Genomic DNA, 27,334 nt, shown 5'->3' with positions numbered 1-27,334 from the left:
AAGTGTTGCCCATAGAAGATGGGCACACTATTTTGTTCTGTGTGCAGTAGAAGAGAGCTTGAAATGATGTTTACATTTTAGTGAGGAGGTCACTTTCTTCAATACTTTCATTTGTGAGATGGTTTTGCAATTAAATGAGGTATAGGAAATGTGAGGGCTTGTTTCACCTAATTGTGGTAGGGTTTTTAAATGAGATGTACCTCATAGCCCTCTAGAAAAATGTCCCTTGAGACAGCGACCACTAGGAAAAGTTGCTGTTAGAGCTCCTGGGTCTTCTCATACATCTTCATTCTTCCCTGTTATAGTCCGTCCTTTCTGTATGTGATGTGCCTTTGGCAGCTTCCTGCCTTTGGGAGACTGCATGATACCTCTCAAACACTTATGACTCTAGTTACAAAACAAATTCAGCCGTCTCCTGCCATGCACACACAGTGGGTGGTGCTGCTACATAAACATTCTGGCTGGTTTTTGGTAGCATTCTTCTATTTTAGGCTTTTTTTCTTCAATAAATGTACACTTTATCTCCAAATGCTAAATATACCTAGGAAGTATGGACTATCTAAGATTGAATATTAAAAACAATATGACCCTATGGCAATCTGCAACTTATTTCAATTAGGTACTTTGCAAGAATATCAAAAAAGAATGAAAAAACTGGATCAGCAATACAAGGAACGGATACGGAATGCAGGTGAGCTGGATTTTTGTTTTAAAAAACAATGCATGCAAGAACCTTTGATTTATGTAGATGCCTCAGCGATTAGAATCACACCTGAGAAACATGACATGGATTCAATACTAGGAGAACAGGGTTGGCAGACTCCATCATGCTTTTCTGCAGGTCGATTGGCTAACTATAATATGTTGATCAGTAAACAGCAGTCTTGACTGGGCACTTGTTGTATGCCTACAGTTCAAGTAATAAGATCTCACTTAGAAGTGGTGTGCCGAGTCTTCACTTATTCACTCTAATTTAAGGTTTTGCATGCCAGTAATACATTTTAACGTTTTTAGAAGGTCTCTTTCTATAAGTCCATAATATATAATGAAACTATTGTTGTATGTAAAGTAAATAAGGCTTTTAAAATGTTTAAGAAGCTTCATTTAAAACTAAATTAAAATGCAGAGCTCCCCGGACCAGTGGCCAGGACCCAGGCAGTGTGAGTGCCACTGAAAATCAGCTCGTGCTGCCTTTGGCATGTATGCCATAGGTTGCCTATCCATGGTCTGATGTGACTTCATGTAAATTATAGCATTTAACGTCTTTTAATTGTTCTTCCAATACACCTTCTTTCAAGCCTCCTGTTGTAGTGATTCCTTCCAACAAGAGGGGTATGCAGTGGGGGCTAGACAGCTTCCTGAAGAGCTCACTGTTTGTGCTTTGGAATTGGTTAGAGACTTTGCTCTAGGGCAGAATTGTCCTACATGGCTGGGGGGCTGGGTATGCTGCTTGTTAATCACACCACAGCTTACTGGCCCAAGGTCAAAGGACCGAATTAGTCTCCAGGTATCTACTGTTTGACCATGAGGCCAATAGCAGTGCTACTTTAATTGTGAAGCTGTTGCTAGGACGCTCAGTAATCTTTCTGTATAAAACGTAATGTATCAAAGTATGTTAATATAATTAAAAATTTCCCATAGTGGTTATGGGAAGTTGTCAGGGAAACAGGCTGCCATACGGTGCTTCTAGAGTGAGTAGTTCAGAAATTAAATTAGCTCTCGTTCACTCATTCCTATGTAGGTTTTTATCTTTCTCTAAATTAGAGATGCTTTCTCAGAAGGGAATATGTGGGAGTCAGAAATGAAAATGTAGCAGTGTTCTTCCACCCTTCAGCAGTGAGGGATAAAACCTTGTAATGCTGAACAGAAACCCAGGCCATTTTGTACTGCAGTATGTTTATACTGTGGGTTCTGATATCACTGTTTAAATCCAGTAACAAATCTCATGTGAACACTGACCATCATATGAATGATGCACAACCAGTGTTTCTAGGACTGTATTTGTCACCTCAAAGAACTTGCCAGTGAAACTTGAATTGAACTGATCTCTTCCTCTTGCTCACTGCAGGAACTTGTCTTCAAGCGTTGAAGATAAATTTGATGTAGTTTAGAGTTGGACTCCAGCAGTATTTTTATGTTTTTCGTAATCTGTTAATGTCGGACTAAACACACTCTTGTAGTGTGTACCCTGGGCTGGCAGGGATCAATGAGATCTTTGCTGCAGTGGCAGAGTTCTTCCATTGGGGGACAGATGGTGTTAACTTTCACCCTTCTGATAAAACTCCTGCTGCCAACTACAGCAATATTGGGAAGAGGGGCAATTGAAATTTTGTTCTTGCCCTGTCTACATTTTTATTTGGCTCTGTCTAATATGTAAAAAATTCTCAATTCTTTGGACTCGCATTTTTTGGTGTTATCTGTAAAAGAAGCGTTCGTTCTTTATCTAAGCTTTCATTGCACCAGTGGCAAAGCCCTTAAGAAATTGAAAGACTGGCCTTAATTGCCGCCTTGGCATACAACAATTTGTTTCATCTTTATATGGCTTCCTGGTGCATATAAATTATTACCTGAAATAGATCACACATATAATGCTTGAATGCTGCTATTTTGTTCTCTGAAACTCGTTTAAAGCACCTGTTCTGTTCAGAACTTACCTATTGTTCCTAGCTCTTGCTGCTTGTCAGGAGTTGAAGATCACAATTATCAATATTTGATACAGTGAAGTAAGGACTGATCAAGAGCCTTAGTTTACTCTGAATTTGTTACCACAGCCTTGAGTAAAATCCTCATTTTGGGACATGCATCCTCCAGCAATACTGCTCAGTTTGAAGTTGGTGGGAACTTTACCATTGATTTCATTAGGAGCAGGATTGCTGCACTCATGGGCAATACTCTTCCCTGACCTCCGTGTATGAACTGAATTCTGTAATTGAGACAGGATATAACTTGCTTTCAGTGGTGCATTAATGTGCTCCTAATCTGCTGTGGGGCATGGGCCACCTCATGTCTGCTAACTCAAATTGATGAAAGGGCTTTTCTGCCAGAGAAGTGATGCTGAAGCAATGACAGCTGGGCCTGGTGAAATCTGTTTAAACCATGGTTCTTTGCAGAGCATTCATCTGGCAGTGTCGGCTGCATCTTTCAAGTTTTCGTTTTCATTTGGAAAACTAAATCTAGTGCCAACGTTTTAAACAGCATCTTAAGCTAGAAAAATACCCAACTGCCTTTTAAATGCCATTAAACATGGCAGCTCGGCCCAACAGAAATGGATCAGAAATAGGACACAGCTCTACCACCTGTGGTTAAAATACACCTACAAAATGTCAGCCTACAACATACTTTTACAGAAATTTTGGCACATGTATGCTAGAATCAACAATGTAGAACTATAAAATGTGCATCAAAGTGCGATAGGTATGTACACTGTTTACGCCACTTTTTGGCTGCAAAACCGAGTTACTTAGTTAAGCAAGTTGTTGTGTGTCTTGTAAGGATAATAAAGTGATGCTGACTAGACGTGTATTTTTTTTCTTTCAGAACTTTTCCTCCAGCTGGAAGTAAGTGTTCATGTGTTAACTTCTAGAAATAAAATACCAGTCTTTTTTTTTTTAAGCCTAGTATCATCATGTGGTAGCTCTTGTTGGTTTTTTCCTTTTCCAGGAAATCTATGTAGACCTTTCCTTTATTTAAAATTGATTACCATAGTCGAGATATAGTATAAGCTGCTATCAATACTACTACTCAAGTAACTACTGAAGATTGTTTAAAAAAATTAAACAGTCACTAAAAATAGCCATTTGTGTGTGGTGGGTTTTTTTGTGTTTTTGTTTTGGTTGGTTATGTATTTAGGTAAATCATTTAACTGATGTTCCTTCATTTAACCTACCTGCAAAATGGAATAATTCTACTGACTGCATAATATTGAGGATTGCTCTGTTAAATATATCAAAGTTCTTTGAGTTAAGTGTTATGAAGCATTACCAAAGAAGATTGATTCAATATGAGAGCACAACTATTGCCAGTGTAGTCATTTGCTTTATTGTTCATTTTCTTAAGCATTTTTCAACTGGTCCTATAAATGTTGATATACCTTTTAAAATGTAGGCTGCTCTATTCCAAAACTAATCAGTCCTTGTTAGCATTAGTTCTCCTTTCCACCTGTAGTATACATCCTGGTCATTAGGCTTCTCTTCCTTAATCCTCTCTTTTTGGCTTGCATTAGACAGAGCAGGTGGAGAGAAATTATATCAAAGAGAAGAAGGCAGCCGTGAAGGAGTTCGAAGACAAGAAAATTGAGTTGAAGGAAAATCTGATTGCTGAATTAGAAGAGAAGAAGAAGATGATTGAGAATGAAAAGCTAACCATGGAGCTAACAGGAGGTAAAACAAGATGGGCATCTGTCTCTTCTCTCTCCAAAAATGAGACCTAAGCACTGGGGGTCAGGACTCATCAGAGGGTCATGAGGTTATTACATGGGGGGTCGTGAGCTGTCAACATCCGCCCCAAATGCCGCTTTGCCTCCAGCATTTATAATGGTGTTAAACTAAAAACACTTTTTTATATATTTATAAGGGGGTCACACTCAATGGCTTGCTATGTGAAAGGGGTCACCAGTACACAGGTTTGAGAAATACTGCTAAGCGCTTTTCAGAGTGCTCAAACTAATGGATCAATATAGTTAAATTTGAGGGCTTTTTTAGAATTTTGTAGAATTATTTGAATGTTTCAGGATTTCTCTAGAATTGCATTGACTTTGTTCTTGATTAGCAGAACAAGTTGCAAAATTTGATGTGTGGGGTTACACCACTGTTGCTACACTACCATTCCACGGTTTGGTTACCTTGTAACTTGATCTTAAGGGAACCTTCAGTTGTTTTAGGTAGACTTAACTGAAAATAAAAAAAAAAAAAATCTGGATACTTAGGAGAGAATTACAGTTCTTTGTAGCATTTGGTCTACTAGAATGACCAAAACTATTAAGATAAAAGAGTGACCAGAGCCCCTATGGTTCTGCATCTCTTCTGTGTCAATTTCTGTATCTAGGGTAAATGGGGGGGTGGGGTGGTTGTTTTGGGGCAATGCAGCACTTATGTAGCTGCGTTGTCAGAATTCTTTCTTGACTATGGAATTCAAGTGATCACCCTCTCTAAAAGGAGCATGTAAATCTTCAGTTTTATTTCTATATTGGAACTGGAGCCAGAGACTGGGACTGAGTTTGAGACGTATGGAGAAAAGGGGTGACTGTTTACACACATGCAATCAGTAGTGTGGTGTAATGCTCAAAAAGGGTAACAATTTCCGCCCCCCCTGTAAACTTAAACTCCAGTTTGGTAGAAAATCTTTTTGCCCAGAATGTGCCACAGCATCCATTTATCCCTTCCTGAGGCTCCTCCCTTTTATTAGTGTAAAGGACAGATGAGAAATTTTGTTGCAAATGATTTGATTTGACAGACTTTCTGCTTATGGGGTGTATATGAGCAGACTGCAATTTCCTTATTAGAATATTTATATTACCATAGCACTCAACTGCCTCAAGCAGGACCCGTGTGACTCAGCCAGTAACGTAACTTCAGCAGTAGTATCAGCAGCCAGCCGGCTTGTACAGGAAAAAAGGCAAGTTGTTGAAAGGCTCAGTACCTAGAGAAGAAACTTTAATAGGTACTTTAAATGATCAAGTTTAACCAGAAATAAATGGGACCCAGGTATAAGAGAGGGAAGGTTACTCCTTTTAACTTAGTGTTTATAGATGCAAAAAATTAACACCCTAGGGCTTCAACATCTAGAAAGAGGAAAACTGTCTGGTTGATTTTTGTAGGATTCCTTTGGAACCATGGAATGATGGACATTAATTCACACTTTGTCTAAAGAGTGAGTCCCCATGGTTGGCTTTTCAACTTTAACAGCAGCACAGCTTTAAGCTATAGGTCTTAAGTGACTTTTTTGCATGTTTAAAATGTGTTTGATCTGGAATAATGGCTACTTATCTGTAAACCTAGTAAAGACATGTGTATCCCTGTAGATTCGCTCATCATTTGCCTGTAGTATGGTGACAATTGGCGCTAATGCTTTATAACCATCTTTGTTACTGAACTCTTCTAGAGAACACACACCAGATGTTCATGGTTTTTTTTTTCATTAGGCCACTGGGAAATGTCATCCCACGACCTCCCATTCCATCTGCAGGGAAGGGACTACTTCAGTACCTGAAATCTGACAGTTAAACTGTTGAGATGTGCCACATTGTTGCTCTAACCAGTCATGCCAGGATTTAAACTGGGTTCTGAGTTCTTTAGTAACAGATGCTAAAGAGGCAAACAATAAAGGTTGAAAAAGGCCATATGAAGTCAGTAAAATAGATATGGGGAAAATTTCATTTGTGTTCAGACTCGGGAAAATGGGTATTAAGTGGACAGATTTTTTTCCTGAAACCAATTGGTATCCTTGATGCAGAAAGCATTGCCAAGGCAATAACTGACACAAATGAAAGTAGGTAGAAGGATAATTAGCCTAGTTCACAGATGGTGCTATGATATTGTACCAATGGTCTGATCTTGCTTTTCTAATAAAGAACAACTCCCTCACCTTATGGAAAGTCTAAGACAATATTGTGTTAAAAGGTGTCATTTACAGACTTCCCTGCAGAGTTTCTGCACAGACTTACAATTTTATTGTTGTTTAGGACTAAGAAATGAAGTCTCCATGGATAGATCTGAGTGCTGATGGCTTTGTGTAACCTGCTCAATCTAACACTGGCCCGAAGAGCACTTTGTGTCTCATGGTATCTTACTTTGGATCTTTTTATCCAGATTTTTGGTTAATATGGAAGAAGCCTTTAGACCATAATGCATTTTAAAATTGTTTACTGAAGGATTACACTTTTGCTGCTTATACTGTGTAGAAATTCATTAATTTCCGTGCAGTGTCTGCTTTGTGTGCTAAGGGTTCCCTTCCTCTCCTATTTGAGTTAGCTTGGTGAATGGTCTAGCTGTACCATATAGGGAGTGACTCGGTTAGAAAGGATATTGACTTAGCTAGAGGGAAGCTCCTTTTCTAGCTCATCTGGTAAAAGGGCCCATGCACATGAGTGTTACCGTTAACTGGAAGATTTCATTAATTGTTTTCCTGGTATAATGTCGAGCCACATTGTATTGTAGAGAAGAAAACTCCCATAGCCAAATATAAATTCAGGAAGACTACTTCTGTACTTTTAAATCTGGTATGTGGGAATGAGCTAACTTTATCAAGGGATACTCTTTCATCTTGGATACCACCTACAGTGCATATATCTTATTTTAATTTGAGAGAAACCACATCTCAAGCTGAGAAACATGACCGCATTGGATATTAATTCAAGATGCTGCTTAGGTTCAGATATACAAATATACAAGTTCAGAATTCACTTGCAAAATTCACAACTAGAGCAATACAACACCCAAAATGTAGACCATACAGAATCTGAAGGCAAAATAAATCTAAGGGAGCAAATTAATGATGCACAGTTCAGGTGGGCCTGGAGAAATGTACTAGTAAAATTATATAGGCCTTCAACTGGGGAAAAACAATACAACCGATTCCATTTGGTACATGCAATTACAAAGTAATAGCATCTTAACCACCCAACTTGAACATTAAAACTTGAGGGGACATCCTTGCCTTGTCTCCATTTAAGTTGTACAGATCCAAAATCAGTCAACTATTGAGCTGAACCAGTGTTTTTTAAAAGGACTTTGCTTGATCTGGCTACATATCCGCTTCAATAACTGCTTCCAACCTTTTCCTGAAGGCCTTGGATAAGTTGGTCGTAATTAAAGAACTGAATGGATCCCACACAATGTAGTAACGTTCTCATGCTTTTAGATTCATATAATCAGTGTCCTTTTTAACTTTTAGTGTTAATACTCACTAAATTCAGCTTTGTCATGATTTCCTTTTGCCATCAACTCGTCAGTGAATGTCACTTTGTATTTTTAGCTTTTATCACAATATTGGTTTCCTTCATGTGCAGTGTGGTGACCCTCACTGATTTGAGATGATGGGAGGTTTGATCCCTGTTTTGAACATGCATAACTGCTCTAAGAGTTAGCATCTTGAGGTAGCCTGGCTTTCAGAGATGGACAGCCAAGCTCTAAGCTGAATATAGCTGTAGACATATTTAAAGATCTGCCTAAATTCTCAGTATATTGAAAGAGCTCTGTATCTGAAAAACAGTTGAGTTAATTGCTTAAGAACATGTACAGAAAACTTACTGTTGAGCTCCTCTCTCTAAAGCCAACTTTTACATTTTTCACATTGTCTTCCCGTCTATGTGCTCTCTTGATGATTGTATTTGACACCCAAGTTATGCAGTGCAAAACCATATGTCCAAAGGACATATGAAGGCAGGCCGCATGGACTGCATGTCCTTTAGAACATGGGTTTACGTGTCTCGATACATTTCTCCATAGTAGCACAAACTTTTCACTTTTAGGTTCACAAGCCTAAGTAGACCAAGGAAGTTGGTTTTTTTTGTTTTTTTTGTTTTTTTCTTTTTCTTTCTGTGATGTGGTTGAGCACAGGGCTCCAACAGGAGTGTCTTTGTAACAGCAATGGTAACTGGATCTGCATGAACATCTGTCCAATTCATCTGCCTACATATGACTTGTCGACGTTTGCATGTGGTGAAAACTTGGAGTGAGCGGTTTGGTACCGTACCATGCTCCTGTCCCATCCCAGAGTTTGTTGCTCATTATTTGAAATCTTAAGTACTACTGTTAGGCAACTTGGCCGAGCTCTTCAGAGATCACTAGGGGTTTCTGCGCCACAGTTCTCATGAATGTTAATAGAAACAGTGGTTTAATCCTCTAGTTGGTTTTGAAAACCTTATCCTCTGTTGAAAACTGCTTAGTACTTATCCGACACGTCTAATTCTTTCGTTTAGCGTTTGAGAGATTTTGTTCATGTTATAACTTGACTTTTCCAAACCCTTTCCATTTTATTTTGTGTATTTTGCTATCAGATAATATGCTGACATACTCATTAGTTTGAGTAGTAGTTGATTTAAGAATAAAAGCTGGTGGGCTGTCACTTTCACTTAGTTTTTATTGAGCTGCTATTTCAGAGGTAATAGTACGGACTCTTCTCCTGTTTGAATATGTCTGTCCTTGGGCTGAAGTTTAGCCTGTTAATTTCACCTTTATACGCTTATGGGCTGTGTAATTTGATTCCCTTTTTAGAGACTGTTTTTAGATACACCAGAGAGCACTGAATGTGGAGTAGTCTGCTTTTTGTGTGTGCTGCACGGTGTATTTTGTGGATGGTGAGAGATCTCACTCAGTACAAAATACTTGTGTCAATTTTTTTGTGCAGGTTGGGAATGAAAAGGAGCCTCACTTCCACCTTGGTATGCTGAGGGTTTTTCTGTTCTTGCTGCTTTGCTGACTGCAACCTTTGTTACTAATTTGGAATTGAGTACCATTTTCCAGCCAAAGAGAACTGGCTGAGTTACCATTTAGAAACCTTCAACATCCGCCATTAATTGGCCAAACAAACTGCTCTTAAAATCCTTCAGCAGGAGGCAGGTGTAGGGTCTGTCATCAGCAATATAGCGTTTCTCAGGAGGGAAGTTTATTTCTCTACTACATTCTCCTTTGTTCTGACTTGGGGCATCTTTATAAAATGGCTTCTTTGGGGGGTCGTCTGGATTCAACAGATCAATTAAGAATAGTCATGGACTCCTAGCCAAATCTCAGCTCAGGTAGTTACTCGGCTACCTAAAATTCTCCTTGCAGTTTCAGTTCGATTCCCCTCCCTCACCCCCACCCCAATTTTTTGTGCTAAAATGGTTCTGTTCCATTGCTGTGTGCTGTTAAACTGCTGCTATGACTCACTCAAGAGGTGGTTGCGGTAGATGAAGCAAACTTTGTGTATAGTCTGTGATCCTCTGGGATTAAATGCGTTCTGTGAATTTAAGACGAATTCAGTAGAAATTTGGCTCAGTCAGTAGAGTTGAGGCACTAAAAAGCTACATTAGAGCAGCCTCTCATGTACTACTTCTCTTTACATCTCCAATATACCTTAGTGGTAAAAATTGTTATAGGCAAAGTGACTTGTCTATATTTGAGGCTGATGGCTTGCAAACTTTTTTTTTTAAACACATCTACCAGGCTTTGTTGTTAGTGCAAAAATATTTGTAAACCAAACCCTTTAAAAATTCCAATTAAATCTGGACAAACAGATGCTTTATATTAAAATCTCCAAAATGTATATATGTGCTAAGACTTTAAAGTAGCATATTTCTGTAATAGCTGTAAAATCCTGAAAATATGGTTGTATCATGTGGAGGTGGCATAGCTGTACCATGACATCGATAATGCTGTATTTAGCTCAGTAATCAAGAACTTTGTGGGTTTTTTTTTTTTTTTTTAAATTCACTGTCACCAGTTTCAGCGTTTGCCAGTGCTGGTAACTAATGTTGAAAAATCCAGTTCTCTATGTGAAGGAAGAAAGATGCTGCTGCTTGTGCCTTGTGTCAAATCTTGCTGCCTTTCTCATCTCCCTGTCATTCTTCAAAACGTTCCGTGGTCTTATCAGCTGTCCAACTTCATTATTCTGCAGATTCCATGGAAGTGAAACCGATCATGACGAGGAAATTGAGAAGGAGGCCAAATGACCCTGTTCCGATCCCGGATAAAAGGAGAAAACCTGCCCCTGATATCCTTTTTTATACAATCAGTCAAGTGCTATTTTATGAGTCTAGATTATTGCACATAGGGTATGACACAGTACATCAATATTGCAGCACACAGGAAAGAAAATTATAAATAAGGTTTAGAAACCTGATTTAATCTGTCAGTCTAAGACCTTCGGCAGCGTAATCAGTCATGTCTAACCAGTGTTGGAGTAAGTAAACTCAGTATTTTAAGTTCACTTAACAGAAGACTATAACAAAAACCAGTTCTTAAGCCCAGTTTTTGAGCATGGTGGCTTGACTCCTTTGGGTCTTGCCAATAAAGATTGGGTTGTGAATTTCTGAAGTGGATTTGTTTTAAAAAAATCCATCACATGCCATTAGAGTAGGTCTACATTTGGGGTGAGTTTCCCTTCTCACACGGACATACTTGCTCCCTGTCCTACTGCGGTTACGCTACTATCTTTAACGCCCTAGGTCTTATGTACGGGAGTTGGGAATCTTACCCCCAGCTCATAGCCTTAAAGTAATTAATCCCATAGACAGGATGTGGTTTAAGATGGGAGAAAGGGGCTTTAACTCAAATAACTGACAATAGTTGAGAGGAAATTCAACTGTTCTTCCCCTTCATTTGACATCCGAGAACTGCCATTCCACATCTCTGGTCATCTAAGGAGATGTGTAGCAAAAATAAGGAATGCAAGACTTGCTATTATAACTAAAATTGGAGAAAAATCTTTCATGCCTTCATACAACATAAGAGGGGAAAATACATAATCTTTATTCCCTTCAGAGGTCAGATTTAATGGGCTGGTACCATAGCCTATGTAAGTTTGCGTGGTTCCCCTGCAGCCATGACTACTTTTTTGTACCTTACGTTTAACTGGAAAGTAAGCCAGGCACATCTATTTTTCAGAAGGCAAATAAAAAGAACCCCAAGCTTATTATTTAAACTGATATTATGACTTTTGGGAGTGACTCATGATTTCTGCGTGCTTGTGCTATACCCTCAACTTGTAGTTCTAATTGAATATAACTGTAGGGGTCTCCTGCCTTGTTTGAACAGCTCCTGCTAGATATTTCCTTTATATTAAAAAAAAAAAAATCGCATTCCTTATTTGCCATCATTCAGGGAAATCTGCCACAGACTTAATATTTATCCCTGCTGCTGTGGAAATCCCTCTCTCCTCTATAAAACTGGCTGCCAGCTTGGGTTCCACACCTTGCCTAAGTTAAGCAGTGACTGCCTTCCTCACTGGGGAAGGGTTCATGCTAGTTGTACACAGAAAGGTCAAAGTCTGTTTTTTTTCCACTGGGTCCTGGATGCTGCTGCACTAACGCAGGCGTGCAGCAAGCATCTATCAAAACCCACATCCTGGAAGTGAAGCCCCCTGTTCTTAAGTTGTTGTAAAAACAGTTGTTTTTTTCTTCCTCCTTTTTGAAGGGACAATTCAGTTTAAAAATTGACACTTCTGTCTGAGTGTTTTTACTTGTAAGTGTTAGAAGTAACACACAAGATCATAGCTGGAAAAACCAGGGAATTTTTTCCTGTTTCTTCACTTTTTTTTTTTTGGTTACACAGACTGTATTTAGGCTTTTTTTTTTTTTTTTTGTAGAATCAGTTTTATTTCTCATATCAGTTTCCCCTGTTTTGTGGTGGTTTATTTAAAAAAAAAAAAAAACCCACACACGCAATACATTAGAAAAGAAAGGGGAAAATGTGATTGTAAACCCAGAAAAACTGGCACTGGAAACTTGGAGTGCATGTAATGCTCTAAAATGCTTCTAATTGTATTTAATAATTGACTAGCTTTCAGGTTGATGGTACTCCTTTTTATCTTCCCATCAGTTTGACTTTGTTTTGACCCAAGATGCATTGGAGATTCATATTTTCCAGGCCTCTGCTCACACCAGTGTGTGGGCTGCAGTGTGTTTCCATTGTCCCCTCATTCTGCGGATGGACAGAACACTGAACTCCGCTCTTCACGAAATGTGAGGTGACAATGGGATCTTCTTGCAGATCAAGTACTAGCTAGTATTCTTCTCATACAGTGCAGGTTAGAAAAGATGGTGAAAATGTTACCAGTTATGCCTTCACAGCGTAAATGTCAAGTTTTTTTAAGCATTTTTTTATTGATGAATTTGGTTAAAATTATATATCCTAGAATGTATGCAGGGTTGTAGCCCTGTCAGTCCAGGATGCTAGAGAGATGCTAGAGAGAGAACATGGGTAAGTAATATTTTTTTACTGGACAAACCTCTGTTAGTGTGAGAGAGGCAAATTTTCGAGCTTACACAGGGCTCTTCTTCAAGTCTGGGAAACTTGCACCCAGAGAAAGTTCCCAGACATGAAGAGCTCTGTGTAAGCTCAAAAGCTGGTCTCTCTCACCAACTGAAGCTGGCCAATTCACCCACCCTGTGTGTCTAATGTTCTAGAACAATTTTTGCACCAGAGCTGTCAGTTGGTTACAGTCTACATGAAGCCCTGAAGATGGCTGTGTAATAAATAGATTTTTCTTTGGTAGGACTCTTTGAATATTGTAGCTTTAGGTGACTTTCTTGTAGAGTTCTGGTCAAGTGAGAGGGAGACCATGGGGGTGTTTGGTTTCTACCTTTGCTTGTCAAAAGTGTCTTGGTTACATGTACCTTAATTCTGAATACCCCAGTTAAATTATCTGCTGACAGATGAACAGATAATGGAGGATCTGAGGACACTGAATAAGGTAGGTAATAGCTTGATCTAGAGAAACTTAGCCTCCTTTTCAATGCTGAGAATTATCTCCATATCTGGCTAATCAGTTGCTCCTTTTCATAATATTGGGAAATTGTCACTTACGTAGATATCCCATCCAGAGTAGGCTTTCTAGTCTGTACTCCACTGCCTAACATACCCAGGCTTATCAAGATGGTGGTTCCTTCCCCCTCACATCCCATTCCAACAGGTTAGAATTAATTTTAATGAAATGGTATATATTTGTACTATTTGCACAAAACACAGTATATCTGATTCTAATAAAGTAGGAGGAATCAGAAGCGTTTTTCCTCCATTTGGATTTACAGACACTGATACAAACTCCTGTCACCTCTTAAAACAGAGGTCATGTGTTTCCCTCTTTCTCTGTAATGCATCTCAGCTTTGTTTCATGTCATCGGATGCTGGCTGGGTGAGGTGGGAAGGTGTACCTCTGTATAGAAAAGGTTTGTCTCTTCCAGACCTGTTATCTGTTTTGCCAGATCTCCATCAGGGTCCCCATATGGGCTTGTTAAAGCTATGCAAGATGATGGAGTGAGTTTTCAGTTCTCTCATCAATGAGGCCTATTTTAGAATGGTTTACTCCAAGCCTGATCAGAACACTCTGAAGATGAGGGGAGGGTGTGAGATGGAGTTTGGTTTTGGTGTGTTTATTTTGGTGAATTACTCGAAGTTAGAGGAGAACTTCATTTTCCAGATTTTGTCTCATGATACTGATGTTCCGTGTCAAGCCTTGTTTAATGTTCTGGATTCTAGTTTATAACTAAACTTTACTTACAGTTTTACATTCCAATTATTTTTGAAACTTGATTTTCATTTGTCACAATTCCTTTTTCAGACTAATGCTTTTTTATGATACCACAAGTTGCATTTCAAATGTCTAAAATTGCTTTATTCCTCTCTTTTCTGGTAGCTTAAATCACCCAAGAGACCAGGTAAGTGCATGATGATATTAACATTGGGTACAAATCATGTTCTCTCAGGCATACATGAATCTTGTTGGAGCCTTGTAGCAGTCTTTAAATTGGAACTTTTTAGTCTCTGTGGTTAGTCATCCAGTGAGAATTACTGGCAGTTCTACTGCTTCAAAACTGCCATCTTACTTTTTTTATATATATATCACACGAACAGTATGAATAGTGAAATATGATGGTGCCGGTGTCTGTTTAAATGTAGGATTCAAGAATCAATCAAAATGCTTTTGTAAGAGGTTTTTCATCTTCACTACACAGTGTATTGAGATGGCTCGCCCAGTTTTCTCGCGTGGGTGGGGCCACTTATGCTACACAATTCACCAGAGGGGTCTGGCTATTTCTTTGGTATTTGTAGCTGGCTTTAGTTCAGTTTTTCTTTGGGTTTAGAGCTATAACCAGTCAGTTAGAAGCTAATTCAAGGGCCAGTCTGTCTGTCTGCTACTTGTAACGCTATTGCTTTTCAAGCTCTTTGAGAGAAGCCTTGCAACAGCCCTTTTGGGTGAAAAGAGACCAGCACAGAGGGGAAATGACTTGCCCAAACTGAAGGAATTTATGTCAAAGCGAAAGTAAATTAGAGTTCCTCTGTTCATACCACACCTCTTTAGTCAGTGAAATTGCATTAACACCTCTGAAGCAAAGACTTATACCTATAGTCAGTTTTCCTGTTGTATGTATGTATATATGCTGATGTGCACATGCTAGTCTATATATACAACTTATTTCTGTTCCAGTGTCTCCTTCGTCTCCAGAACACCTACCAGCCACACCTGCGGAGTCTCCAGCACAGCGGTTTGAGGCTCGGATTGAAGACGGCAAACTCTACTATGATAAAAGATGGTAGGTTTAGCTGGAATATGTGGCGGCTGCTGCTGTTAGTCTGAGCTCTGTAGAGACAAAAGAATGCAAAGAGAACTTCCTTTGGAAAACACATTTTAGAGGCAAAATGCGTTTCTGAGCAGGAGCTAGCCGCTTACTACTTGTGGTGCTCTGAGTGAATTAGAAGTGGTTATAGCTCTTTACTGCAGGAATGTTGACAGAACTCTGAGAACTAGTTTGCTTCCCTCTGACTTTAGTGGAAGGGTATTTATGGCTATGTAAGCTGCTGTCATTGGGGCCCTATTTTGTGCTAGAACACTGAGGAAGCCTTTTTATTAAAAGTAACAGTAGAAAAGGTAGTAATCCTGCATTTAATGGTGATGTGCATACAATTACAAATCCATTACGCTATTACCCAAATGTGCTGGCGTTGATGCAGCAGCTCTTTACAATATTGGAAGTTCTTAATTCAGCTTTATGGTTCATTAGAATGTTATGCCACAAGGTGGCAGAATGTCGTAAAAGATTATGAACCAGCAGAGTAGAATGAAAAATGTTTCTAATAACTAAAACCAAATAACCTTTAAAGATCAAACCCCCACACAAGAACCAACTTCAGAAATGATGATCAGATTTATCTCTGTAATTTTTATGGGCATATAGCTACTGAAGCCTCACAATGCATCAAGGAAGATGTTCATTTTGTACAGAGAACTTATTTCACTGGGTCTTTCCTTTTTAAGCTTAATCCTATGAAATATGCAAGAGTGAGCAATCAAGGACGCAATCTAGTCCTTTAAAAATAGCAAGCAATTTACATGACTTATAATATATGTATTACTTTGACTGTTGAGCCGTGTGTTGTAGATTAGTTTGGTGTAATGATAGCTCCGAAAACCAAGGGAAGTTGCTGTAACCTTCTCACTGAATGGGTGGCATGTGATATGAGTTCTACTCAACATGGGCACCTAGAAGGTAGGTCATTTTCTCATCAGATTTATGACCTGTTCTTTTTTAGCTATTAAGCAGAAGGCTATAACTAGAAGTTCGTAACCTAGCACAGCAGCGATTTTGCTGAGTTTGTTAAAGCAATTTTCCTGTTACCAACCCTCTGGTAGTCAAATTTCACTAAAGGTTTGGTGTGTGTATAATGGTGGTTTAGCAATAGAAAGGAGCTTGAACTTGTATGAGGCTTAAACTAGGATTCAACAGACTGAGTCTTTTCACAAGGGTATTACGTTTTTTGTTTAAAACTACTATCCTTCCCTGCTCTTTCTGAAACCAGGATAAACTATAGTGATTAAACTCCACTCCCTAGAATTTCAAGCACATAGACACATCTGTAAAAGGCTTATGTCCTCCCGCTTAGAAACAACAGGGTGCTCTTGCATCTCCCATCAAATTCAAAAAAACAAAATTTCCATCCAATTCAAACTAAGGAATACACAGTTGGACCCCAGATGAGCTTCATAAAAGCATGAAAGGACTCTCTAAATCATATGTGGTTAGGACATATGGTATTGTAGCATAAATATTTTTCTCACCACATTCCATTGTCATAGGGTTTCATTGTCAAGGATTGTAGTCATTGCCTTTCCTTGGGTCTTGTACTGCTTTATTTTACATTTTTGCTAGAATAATTCCGCTCACATTTTGATTGATCGTAATAATGCCTCTGCAAAGTAGCTGATATTTTAAAATAACAAAGTAGCTCATGGTAGTGGGAGGGTAACTTTTTTTGAAGTGCATATTAAACCTGAAGCTGCTAGCATGCACTAAAAATAATTAACTCTGACAGCTCAGGAGTGACTACTTTTTATTCCTTGTGACAGGAGATATAAAGGACAATTCTCTCAAAATAGTTAATGTTTAAGGCTAGAAATGGACTACCTGAGGTTTTTGTAGCTACATTTGGCAAACTTCTTTCACAAAATGGAGACTTAATGATAGGAATCCCAGCTGGATATGGAATTAGTCTATTTTTTTTCCTCAGCCATTTTGCCCCAATGCCTAAAACACTTGCCTGCAGCAAAACCACTTTTTTTCTTCTCTAATTTTAACTTTAGATGTGCACAGTATAATTGAGAATTTCATAGCAGGGAATGGGAGAGGCTTCCATTATTGGCCACCAGTCTGAAGTCCAGTGTGCATCTGAGGCTTTGGTTTGTATTCCAATTGTCCATCATACAGGAGTCGCTTTGTCTTATTGGAAAAACTTCCTCACAAGAAAAAGCTGAGACGCTTCAGAGTTTGAGTTAAACATTACCTAGCAGAAGATGAAGTTTCAGCCAGCCTCAGTGTGTGCTAGCTTTTATGGCAGTTTATTTAACTAATAGAAAGTAAGAGTTCACCCATTAGAGCTATTTTCTCTCTCTCTCTCTCCTAGAAGCCAGCTTAAAAAATTCCTAGGTAAATTCTGTCCTAGTCCACCTTTCCCCTTCTATTTTTATCCTTTGTTTTCAATGGCTGTCTGACCACTTTGAGCGACAAAGTCCTCTTCATCAACAAACAGGCAGAGGTAGTGCCTGTTTCCCCTTGCCACCCTGCTACTCCATTAGTTCTGCTGACTGCCTAGCTTACGGTTTTCTATAGTACCCATCGTTATGGGTCTGTGCCAGTGAGTGACAGCCTTCATTAATGAAAAGGTAGGTCATTCTCCAGTCCCACTGTTATCTTGGCAATAAGGGTGTTATTCTTTGCAATATGGAAGTGTGTACATTAATTATACTAAGACCCCAACTCACTTCATATAGACAATGAAGAGCTGTCAGATTGTAACTCCTGGTTACTACAACCTGATAGTGAGGGTTATTCATACCTTAGCACTGTGTTTTCAAGCAGGCAGTCAGGTCTGGGTTGTAATAACTTGAGAATGCTTCCGGTTGACAAGGTAACTGTGCTGAATAAACACAGTTCATTGACCAAGTCTCATGGTTACTATTAAGTTACCAGAGAACCAGATGAAGTCCCGCCCTGAAAACGGAGATAGAGGTCTGAGTTGTTTAACATTTTAAAAACAATTAATTTCCCTGTCTTTGTTTTGTTAACCCAACATCTTCTGGTTTTAGCTGTTAAATACGCTTTGGCATGCATTTTTTTTCTCATCTGAAGGGCATAAAGCTGAGACTATAATCTTCATTGCTGGCAAACCTGAAAATGCTGAGTATGGGAGCCAATCAGAACAGATCATAGAACTAATTGTTGGAGGTTTTCATATTTTATGGTATGGCTATTGTGGAAATAACAGTAGAGATTATGCAAATTATCAGACTCTAATGGCTATCAGCCAGTCAGCGTGCAGGAAGCTGCATACTGAATAGTTGCTGGGGAAATAACTGCAGTGATTCTGCAGCTCAGACTCCTGATCTAAATGTCAGGCATGTCATAATAGGGGCAGAGGTGGGAATAGAACTATGCTTCAGTAACTGTAGAGCATCTCTGTACTCCTGGCTAAATTGTTCACTTAATTATACTGAAATGGATTATTTGTAGGTGATTCCTGCTTATGGGATAATAGAGACCAAGCATACTTTAACTACAGCATTAACAAGAAGAATCCTTAAGTGTGTTACATGCAGAAAGCTAACATTAAAGCTTTGAAACCAAGCACTTGAAAGCACTGCATTATCCTTTGGCATATGCCTTGGACAAAATAAGATAAGACCATATTTTATCTCACGTTATATAAGCAAAGAAACTTGTACAAGCTGGATACAGCACATGTCATGTGGGATCCTGTGGCTTCCTATTTATAATACAAACATTGTCTCTTATTGACAACTTTGGGTGGCATGAGAAATCAAATATTAGACTTCAATAAATGTAATTTTCTTCCCGACTTTCTAAAACAGTCCACTTTTTTCCAAGAGTTCAGTCCCCTCAAAGTGTGTCTCTTGTCTGCTCAATGCCTGTAGGGCAAGCGAGTATTTGTTTTATGGCAGTGACTGGCAGACTGTGTGGGAAGAGGGAACTTACAAACTTATCTTTGTTAGATTGTCCAAGTGACTTTTTTTTTTTAATCAATGCACTAACTAAAAAATAAAATCCATACCAACCTCCATCACATGCTTTACCATCCAAACATAACACCCAAACACTCATCACCTCCTCGGTGTTATTTCTAACACATGATCACCCATTATGCACATACCTAGTTCTGCGACATCACACTTCCACAACTTTAATTCCAACCTTAGCAAGATTAAACTCTGGAATTAAGCTCTGGCTTAATCTTGCTAAGGTTGGAATTAAAGTTGTGGAAGTGTGATGTTGCAGAACTAGGTATGTGCATAATGGGTGATCATGTGTTATTTCTAACACTGAGGAGGTGATGAGTGTTTGGGTGTTATGTTTGGATGGTAAAGCATGTGATGGAGGTTGGTATGGATTTTATTTTTTTAATGTCCCTAGTTTTTTCTATCAGCAGGAATCTGAGGTCTGTTTTGATTTTTGAGGAATTACGCGTACTGAGATGTCTGTATCATGACAGTTGGAGGAGAAGCCATGTGAATTAGGGTTGGCTTGGATTAATATTGATGTGTTGCCTGACTTTTTATTAACTGCATTGATAAGACTGCTCCAAATGCATTTCCAAACTCCAAGTTCAAGCTGTTTGTTTAGCAATTTCCCTGTATTTTTTCTAGCATCAAGTTTAAATGGGATTAGAGTATCAAGTTTCCAGGACAGTAGCTCTGACAGACAGGCCTAATGTATGGGGCCTACCTTCCTTAATTCCTTTGCATGTTCTTGGGTGGGGAAGGTGAAAGTTAAGGGAAGAGCTTGAAATAAGGGGTATTATGAAATGGGGAGGGGAGAGGCTTTTACCCATGTTTAACTTGAAATTGTACCCACTTGCAGCATGGACAAAGCTCCCTGTTCTGGTGTCTTCTACCCTCTTCCTCCCTCTGTCCCTTCCATATCCATCCCTATCAACCCTCTTCTAAACCTCTGGACCTAAGCATCTCTTGCATCCCTGGTTCTCCTGGCCCTGTTTGACCCCTTTCATATGGCTATACCTCCTAGGCCACTGCAGCCTTCTGCTTGCCACTAGGGCCTTGGCTACACTTACCCGCTAGTTCGACAGCTGGAAATCGAACTTCTGGGTTCGACTTATCGCGTCTAGTCTGGACGCGATAAGTCGAACCCGGAAGTGCTCGCCGTCGACTGCGGTACTCCAGCTCGCCGAGAGGAGTACCGCGGAGTCGACGGGGGAGCCTGCCTGCCGCGTGTGGACCAAGGTAAGTTCGAACTAATTCGAACTAAGGTACTTCGAACTTCAGCTACGTTATTCACGTAGCTGAAGTTGCGTACCTTAGTTCGAATTAGGGGGGTAGTGTAGACCTGGCCTAGGTCTAATCTCTATTTGCCAGTTTGCTACACCAGTTTTATGCCTCCTACTTTTTATTTCCTGTGTAAGTTTTTTGAGAAAAACGTTAAGTGATGGGGGTAGGGGATTGAGCATGGAACCGAGTGCTATCCTGAACATATAGGCAATGAAGCTGAGGGCTTGGCGTGCTAGCAGTCAGCAATGAATCAGTCTGTAGGACCTAGTGAGGTGGTTTAACACATAGATTCACTGGCAAGTCTCAGGAGCTCAGCGATGTTGCAAGTCACCCTTGTTGCTTAGTCAAGGTAGTGGGGGCAAGAAGAGGGAGAGGTTTGCAGTGTTTGTTTTAATACTCTGTAGCTATTGAAAGATGGAAACAAATCAGTTGCAGGAAAAAAAGCACTCTGCCCTGAGAGTAAATATTGTCAACTTTTGGTGTTACACATTTTTTATGTAAGTAAGAAATCCTATTAAAACCTTTAATTATGGGGAGTTGTCAATAATTGTCTATTTGAGTGGGGTGGGGAAATCTGCAGTATGCAGCTTAGTGTGTTTGTAATGTTTGGGTGCAGGTGGTGGGGAGAGAAATGGGTTTAAATCCTTAGCTATGTAATGATGTGAATATGCTGAGAAGCGAGAATCCTCATGCATATAGAATCTGTGTGGTTCATAAATCAAGCTACTCATGACTTTCTAAATCTTCACAAGCAGTAGATGCGATCTCCTGGGCAGTTAACAGATTCATGCGTTGCTTTTTGCAGGTACCACAAGAGCCAGGCTATTTACCTGGAGTCAAAAGAGAACACTAAGATCAGCTGTGTGATCAGCTCTGTAGGAGCCAACGAGGTAATGGGCTTCTTTAAGTTTTGGTCAGAATGAGACAATGACAAGGGTCAGTGCAGACAAGCAAACTGGCGTATGTCAATTGGGCTTAAAAACTCATCACAATGCAAATTGCTTGGGAGAGTAGCAGCCTCTTCCTTTGGGGAAAGATGTGGTATTTCAGAAGCTAAATCTGAGGTGCAGCTGAATTACTGTTGTATTCATAATTTTCATAATTGTGCTGCCAGTGATGCTTGCTCTGCAGTGTTAGTGGGTTTTAATATTTGTAACTTTAATAGTTTGGGTTGATCTCTTATTGACACATCTTTAAACAAATTGATTTTTACATATCCCTCTTCTGTGTTGCTCATAGACGATTTTTGGTTTACAGTCAACCTGTTAAAATTGGATTGTGATATACTCTAGTCCTCTGATTTTTCTCCCTGCTGCCTGCAGAAAAGTTTATTGACTAGGGTTTGAGGTGAGCCTCCTAGTGGGTAAAGAAGTTCAATTCACCTTTGGGTCCAGAGCCAAGTATGTCTTACATTCCTAGGTGGAATGAATATTAATGGTCTTGGATCAGTCTTGATGGCCAAGAATCCACATTACAGAACCGTTGCACATAACTGGTTGTTTCTGCTGAGGAGAGGCAAAGGATTGACCTGGTGGGAGACTTAAATATCTTTACCATGTAGATATGGTGTTCCCACTCTGCCCAAGCTACTCAGTTGGCAGGGCATCAGGAGGGATATTTGCATGGTATTTCCCTGGCTGTGGATTGAAAATTTCCATTACTTCTAGTCTTTAAACTTTCCAGGAACAAATATTTACTCTCATTTGACATAAAACATTGGGGATCCAGAAGAGGATGAATAAAAGGCTCGTCACTAAGTTTAGGTGTAGATAGGGTATTTCAACCTTATTGCTAACCTCATTATATATGTTACAGGATCTCTAGGTTGCCCATTAAATTAAATCAAGATCCTAAGTCTCTTAAAAGAAAACAGCAGCACAATCTCCTGGAAGTTCACTTGCTGGAAAGCATTTATCTCTGGGATACATCTGACAGTCAGTGACTGAAATTGGCATGTTGGAGCTTGCCTTGTACAGACACCTCATGGTATTAGCAAAATGGGGGTGATGTTTGAGACTACACCCTACCATTAAGAAAGCAGGCTAGTAATTTCTCAAAAACTAGTTAGTTTTTGCAGCAACAGGATGAACACTGATGGTAAACCAGACACTGGTTCCTCATACAGCAGCTGTCTGTACAGCAGCATGGTGACTGCCAGCTGGTGGGTAGTTGCCAATTTGAAATGACTACTGGCTTAAGATATAATTAAGGGCCAAAGTTGAGCAATTTCTTAAATGTTCTCCTGGTTTTATCAAGGTAATTGGGTTTGAAATTACTGGCTGTTAATAACTATACCTACTTTCCTATTCACATGTCCTACTCTTTGGCTGCTATAGATACAAAGTTTCTTATGTGGTGTTTGAATGAGTTTGGCTTCAGGTTCCATGGGACATAGTAAATTCCTTCACCTCTGGCTCAGAAAAATGGTTGTCTTTAGCAGGTGTGAGTTGAGATTAATGCCTTCCACAATCTAATGGACTGAAAGGAGTTGGACAGTGCATGTTGGGGGTTAAGTCAAGTGTTCATGAGTCACTTAGGTACCAAAAAGGGGCAAGTCATTTGGCTAATGCTACTTGAATTGCTGACAAAGAGTTGGGATGAGGTTAGTGGGGGTTAAGAGGCATGTGCATCTAGGATTGATCTGAATCAAAACCTAAAACAAACTTGGTATTTAAGCAATACCGATAGGAGAATTGTGCAAAGAAAAACCATTTGGCAAACAATGTGAAAACTAACTTTTCAAGAAAACGGATAATGGAGCTAGAATTTCTTAAATTCCGTGGCCTCTGTGAACCAAAAAAGTACCTCTGAATGGGTATTAAAGGGAAAATATTTTCTCAATAAAATAAAATTAATATATGGGAAATGCTCTTTTTTTATAACAACGAGCCATAGTCCTTGAGCAATCGTTAGGCTCTATGGTTGATTATTTAAATGAACTTGTAGCAAAATGCCAACAATGTATTAGAACACATACAGAAATGGCTAATTTGATTAAGGTTATTTCAATTAACATTAAGGATCTTAATGTTGTAAATGATGAAAGGCTTTAGCTGAAATTAAAGAATCTCTTGCAAAAGGATAATGCAGACTTGCATTTTCTTGAAGTGGAACAAGAGCATTCTTTCAGAGGCAGCTGGCTTCAGTATTGGATTAGAAGAATTTTTTTCCCCTCCCATTTGGCGTTTTCAGTTGAAAACAATGGAAAGACAAGGAAGGTACTTCTGAAAGGAACCGTAATGGGGAAAATGTGTGTGCTAGGGTCTATATATACTCTTAATCATGAGCAGATAGAATTCTTTAAGGGCTTAGAGAAGGTGAACTTATAAATGTTAGCACGTTTCAATTCCAGAGTAAAACTAAGTGTGGTAACATTTCTATGAAAAGCTGAATTTTTGGAAGTAAATTCACCAGTTATAAAGTTAAAACCCTTAAATGCTGAATATTAGTGGAGATGTTGGAGACAGTCTCCCAGTGAAAGGAATAATTAAAAACAAATGCAGAATATAATATAGTAAACAAGACTTTGTTATCTTGGGGAAGTCGATGGTTAAGGTGTACCTATACCTGAAAGCCAGCACTAAAATGTGAATTGGTCAAGACTAAACTTACAGACCTTTGTAATGGAAAATATTGTACTCTATTCATAATTGCAGCAATGTTAAGTTTTTTATCAAGTTTTCATTCTTATTTAAAACATTTTTAAAAAATGAAGTTAAAATGATAAAACCAGGAGGATGTTTGCGCAGATTCAGTTTTAAAGGCGTCTGATCTGGATTCCAGAATCCTTGACAATGACTTTGATTTTAAAAACTTTATTTTCCAAATGGCTATTTCTGCAGATGCAATTCGTTGTCCTTTTTAAATAGATTCTATATCTGCAGTGGTACGAATTTTCAGTGTAGGTGTTCGAAAAGCAAGCACTTCTATCTCCAAATACAACTTATAATTTAATAGCGTGAGAGATGCTTCACTGAACAAAATCAGGGCAAGCTTTTCATTTGACTAATAGTTACTTGTCTGAGCAAATCCCAGGACAAGTAATTTTATGATCTGTGGATCTAGGGAGACTTATTCTTGATTAGCTAAAACCAAATGCAAGCTTTCTGTTATGAGCTGTTGCAGTAGAGAACTTCACCTGCTTGATGCTTAGGAGGAACAATTACTCTTTCTGATAATAGAGGGTTGGAAACGGAGAGGGGGATAAAGCTGGTGATTGGATACATTATACCAAGGTGGCTTTTAAAAAGCCATGTTTTATATTCTTCCTAAGAAAGCGGGGAGAGCTGCAGAAAGCAACCTTTATGGCAAACATTAAGGATCCCTGAAAGATCTTTCTCCAATATTTCTAATCTTGGCGGGTTTCCGTCTGCTCTCTTTCTCTCTCATGCAGATCTGGGTGAGGAAGACCAGTGACAGCACAAAAATGAGGATCTATCTCGGACAGCTACAGCGAGGGGTTTTTGTGATCCGCCGGCGATCAGCTGCATGACTGTCTGACTCTTCCTTGATTTCGTTTTTATAAAAACAAAACCCTCTTATAGGAAATAGCAGTCTGTCCACCCAGCCATAGCAACAGAGATGCTGTTATGGCCTTCTGAGAGACTGTTTGTGGCTGGCCACATCATCCCCATAGTCCTTAAGTCTCTAGTGACACTCAAGCACAGCCCTGGAGCGCTGGACTTCTTCTGGACTTTGCCATAAAGCATCTCTGAGCTTTTTTCATATTTCAGGAGACTATATTTAAGAAGACTCTGCATCATATTTTCTCATCTTTATATCTTTGTACCGTGAAGCGTGTGTGTACATTGAAAACAACATAACATAAGTTTTGAATCGGGGGGGGGGAACCCAGCTATTTTCCTTGTTGAAAGCTAGCTCTGTTTTTTCTGCAAAGCTCAGGGTGCTAAGCAGGAGGAGACTAATCCAACTAGCTTTCTCTGTAACATGACATCGGCTCTTCTGGATGAGCTGTTGAAAGATTTGCCCCTGCAATGAGGAGTTTTTAGGAAAGTGTGGAAAGTGTTCTGGAAACCTGTAACGTGCTGATGTTCCAGTTGATTTTAACCTGGTTAAACACAGTCATACTTGGTGAATCCAAAGTTTCCTTTCTCTTCACATTAAAAACCCTTCAGATGAACCAACAGTGTGTGTCTATACTGCTACGCTACGTTTCCGTACATAGAGGAGTATAAACCAAAGGATTAACTGGACTCTGCATGAGGCAGTGAGATCATATGAACAGCACAGTATAATCACGGCTAATTTTACCTTTCAGTACTGTACATATAAGTTCCTTGAAATTGATGACTCAACTAATTAATGGGTCATACTGGAACAGTTGATGGGTAACTTACGATATTAGATCTTTGTTGCTCTCAGGGGCCTGATGCAAAATGAAAAGCTGCATTGCTAGGCCTTTACAGCGTATATGAAGCCTAAATTCCCCAAATGTCATAAAGTTTCTCTTTCAAGGTGTTTTCGTTAGTAGAAACCAAGATGAGTCCCTTCAGGGTCCTCTTCAAAAGTGCTGTAATTCTACAATATTTCACTGATAGTGGCATCCATTCAAATGTGTTTAAACCACTTGGGTTCCTGGTAGCTATTTTCTAAAAATACTTGACTCACAAGTGGGCACTGATGGCCGGAGACCACCGTGAAATGTGTTGATGCATCAACACGAACTGTACAACATATAGGAAAGTGTCAAATTTCTGCCTTCTATATGAGAGAAACAATCTCCACCCGAAAACATTGGGCAATGAGTTATAGTGTGCTCCTTTATCAATGTCTGTCACTTGGAGATGGGTCTTTATTCTTGTTTTTAAAATGCCGCCTTGTTCAAGATTAGGTTTGTATTTCTTTCATATCCGGGTAAATGAAATATTTTAAATTACCTTTCTCCATTCCTTTGTTTATTACAGTTGGGTGGCATCAAGTCCCAGTCATGAATCTGTGTACACACACTTGAGTCTTGGGTCCATGGTGGAATCTTAGAGCATCTCTACTTACCAGTAGATGGACACTGCTGCAGTCGATGCAGGGAGTGTCGATTTTAGTGGATCTGGTGAAAACTCTCCCATCAATGTGTGTACTCCACCTCCCCAAGAAGCATAAGGGAAGCCGACAGGAGACGCTCTCCCCTTGACACAGCACAGTGTATCCACCACGGTAAGTGGATCTAACAATGTCGATTTCAGTTACGTTATTCACGTAACTGAAGTTGCGTAAGTTAGATCGATTTTTACCACGGTAGTGTAGATCAGCCTTTAGAGATGAGCATCTGATATACTGGCTGTGAGATTGAGTCATGTTACATTTGGAGTCTCTGCACCTTTCCCAAGGTGAGAATGGGAGGAAGACTGGTGCCCACCTCTCCAAGATGTGCTATCCTCACTGCAAACGCAGTCAGATGGAAAGCAGCAAGCTCTTTGTGTTCAGTTAACAGCATGCTTAATGCAATGATCTGCTTCTGAGACAGATTTTTATAAGGTGATGTACCAAACAGGATTTGTCACTGAGCCTTAAAACACGAACATCGTGGTTCTTATAAATAAAACAGTCTTACGTAAATAGGATTCCCTACTGAATCGTGTGTGTGTTTCTGGGGGAGGCAGTTGGGGACCTGGGGTCAACAAAGGGCAGGAGTCCTGCCAGTCCATTAGCACCAGATGTCCTAGGTGTACATAGACACAAGTCATCACAAAACACTTTTGGTGATTTTTCTTTTGGTTTTTTTTATTCCACGCTTATGGAAGTATCGGATACTATCTAGAGCCAGGCACAATGTGGATATGGGGTTGTATAAGCTTCACTGCACAGCTTTGACCATGCACCTCAGTCT

General features: G+C 39.4%; 1 protein-coding gene across 3 annotated transcripts in view; it reads left to right on the top strand.

The window, feature by feature from the left end:
- Window positions 1–26,386, top strand: part of SUDS3 (SDS3 homolog, SIN3A corepressor complex component) — a 30,252-nt gene extending 3,866 nt beyond the window's left edge. For 2 of the 3 annotated variants that reach the window (XM_034791111.1, XM_034791110.1), the window contains 9 exons: window positions 620–691; window positions 3,538–3,557; window positions 4,223–4,379; window positions 10,594–10,689; window positions 13,328–13,389; window positions 14,332–14,353; window positions 15,124–15,229; window positions 21,296–21,380; window positions 24,884–25,630. In XM_034791111.1, the coding sequence (XP_034647002.1) occupies window positions 620–691; window positions 3,538–3,557; window positions 4,223–4,379; window positions 10,594–10,689; window positions 13,328–13,389; window positions 14,332–14,353; window positions 15,124–15,229; window positions 21,296–21,380; window positions 24,884–24,982 (719 nt within the window). In that variant the 3' untranslated portion in view covers window positions 24,983–25,630. Of the gene's footprint in view, window positions 1–619; window positions 692–3,537; window positions 3,558–4,222; window positions 4,380–10,593; window positions 10,690–13,327; window positions 13,390–14,331; window positions 14,354–15,123; window positions 15,230–21,295; window positions 21,381–24,883 lie in introns of all 3 variants that reach the window. The other variant, XM_034791112.1, reaches the window with a different exon arrangement.
- The last annotated feature ends 948 nt before the right edge of the window (window positions 26,387–27,334 follow it).

The sequence above is a fragment of the Trachemys scripta genome, chromosome 15, assembly GCF_013100865.1.
Source record: "Trachemys scripta elegans isolate TJP31775 chromosome 15, CAS_Tse_1.0, whole genome shotgun sequence".
NCBI classification, from domain to species: Eukaryota; Metazoa; Chordata; order Testudines; family Emydidae; genus Trachemys; species Trachemys scripta.
The sequence above is the reverse complement of the archived record's forward strand: the minus strand, read 5'-3'. Positions and strand labels throughout refer to the sequence as shown.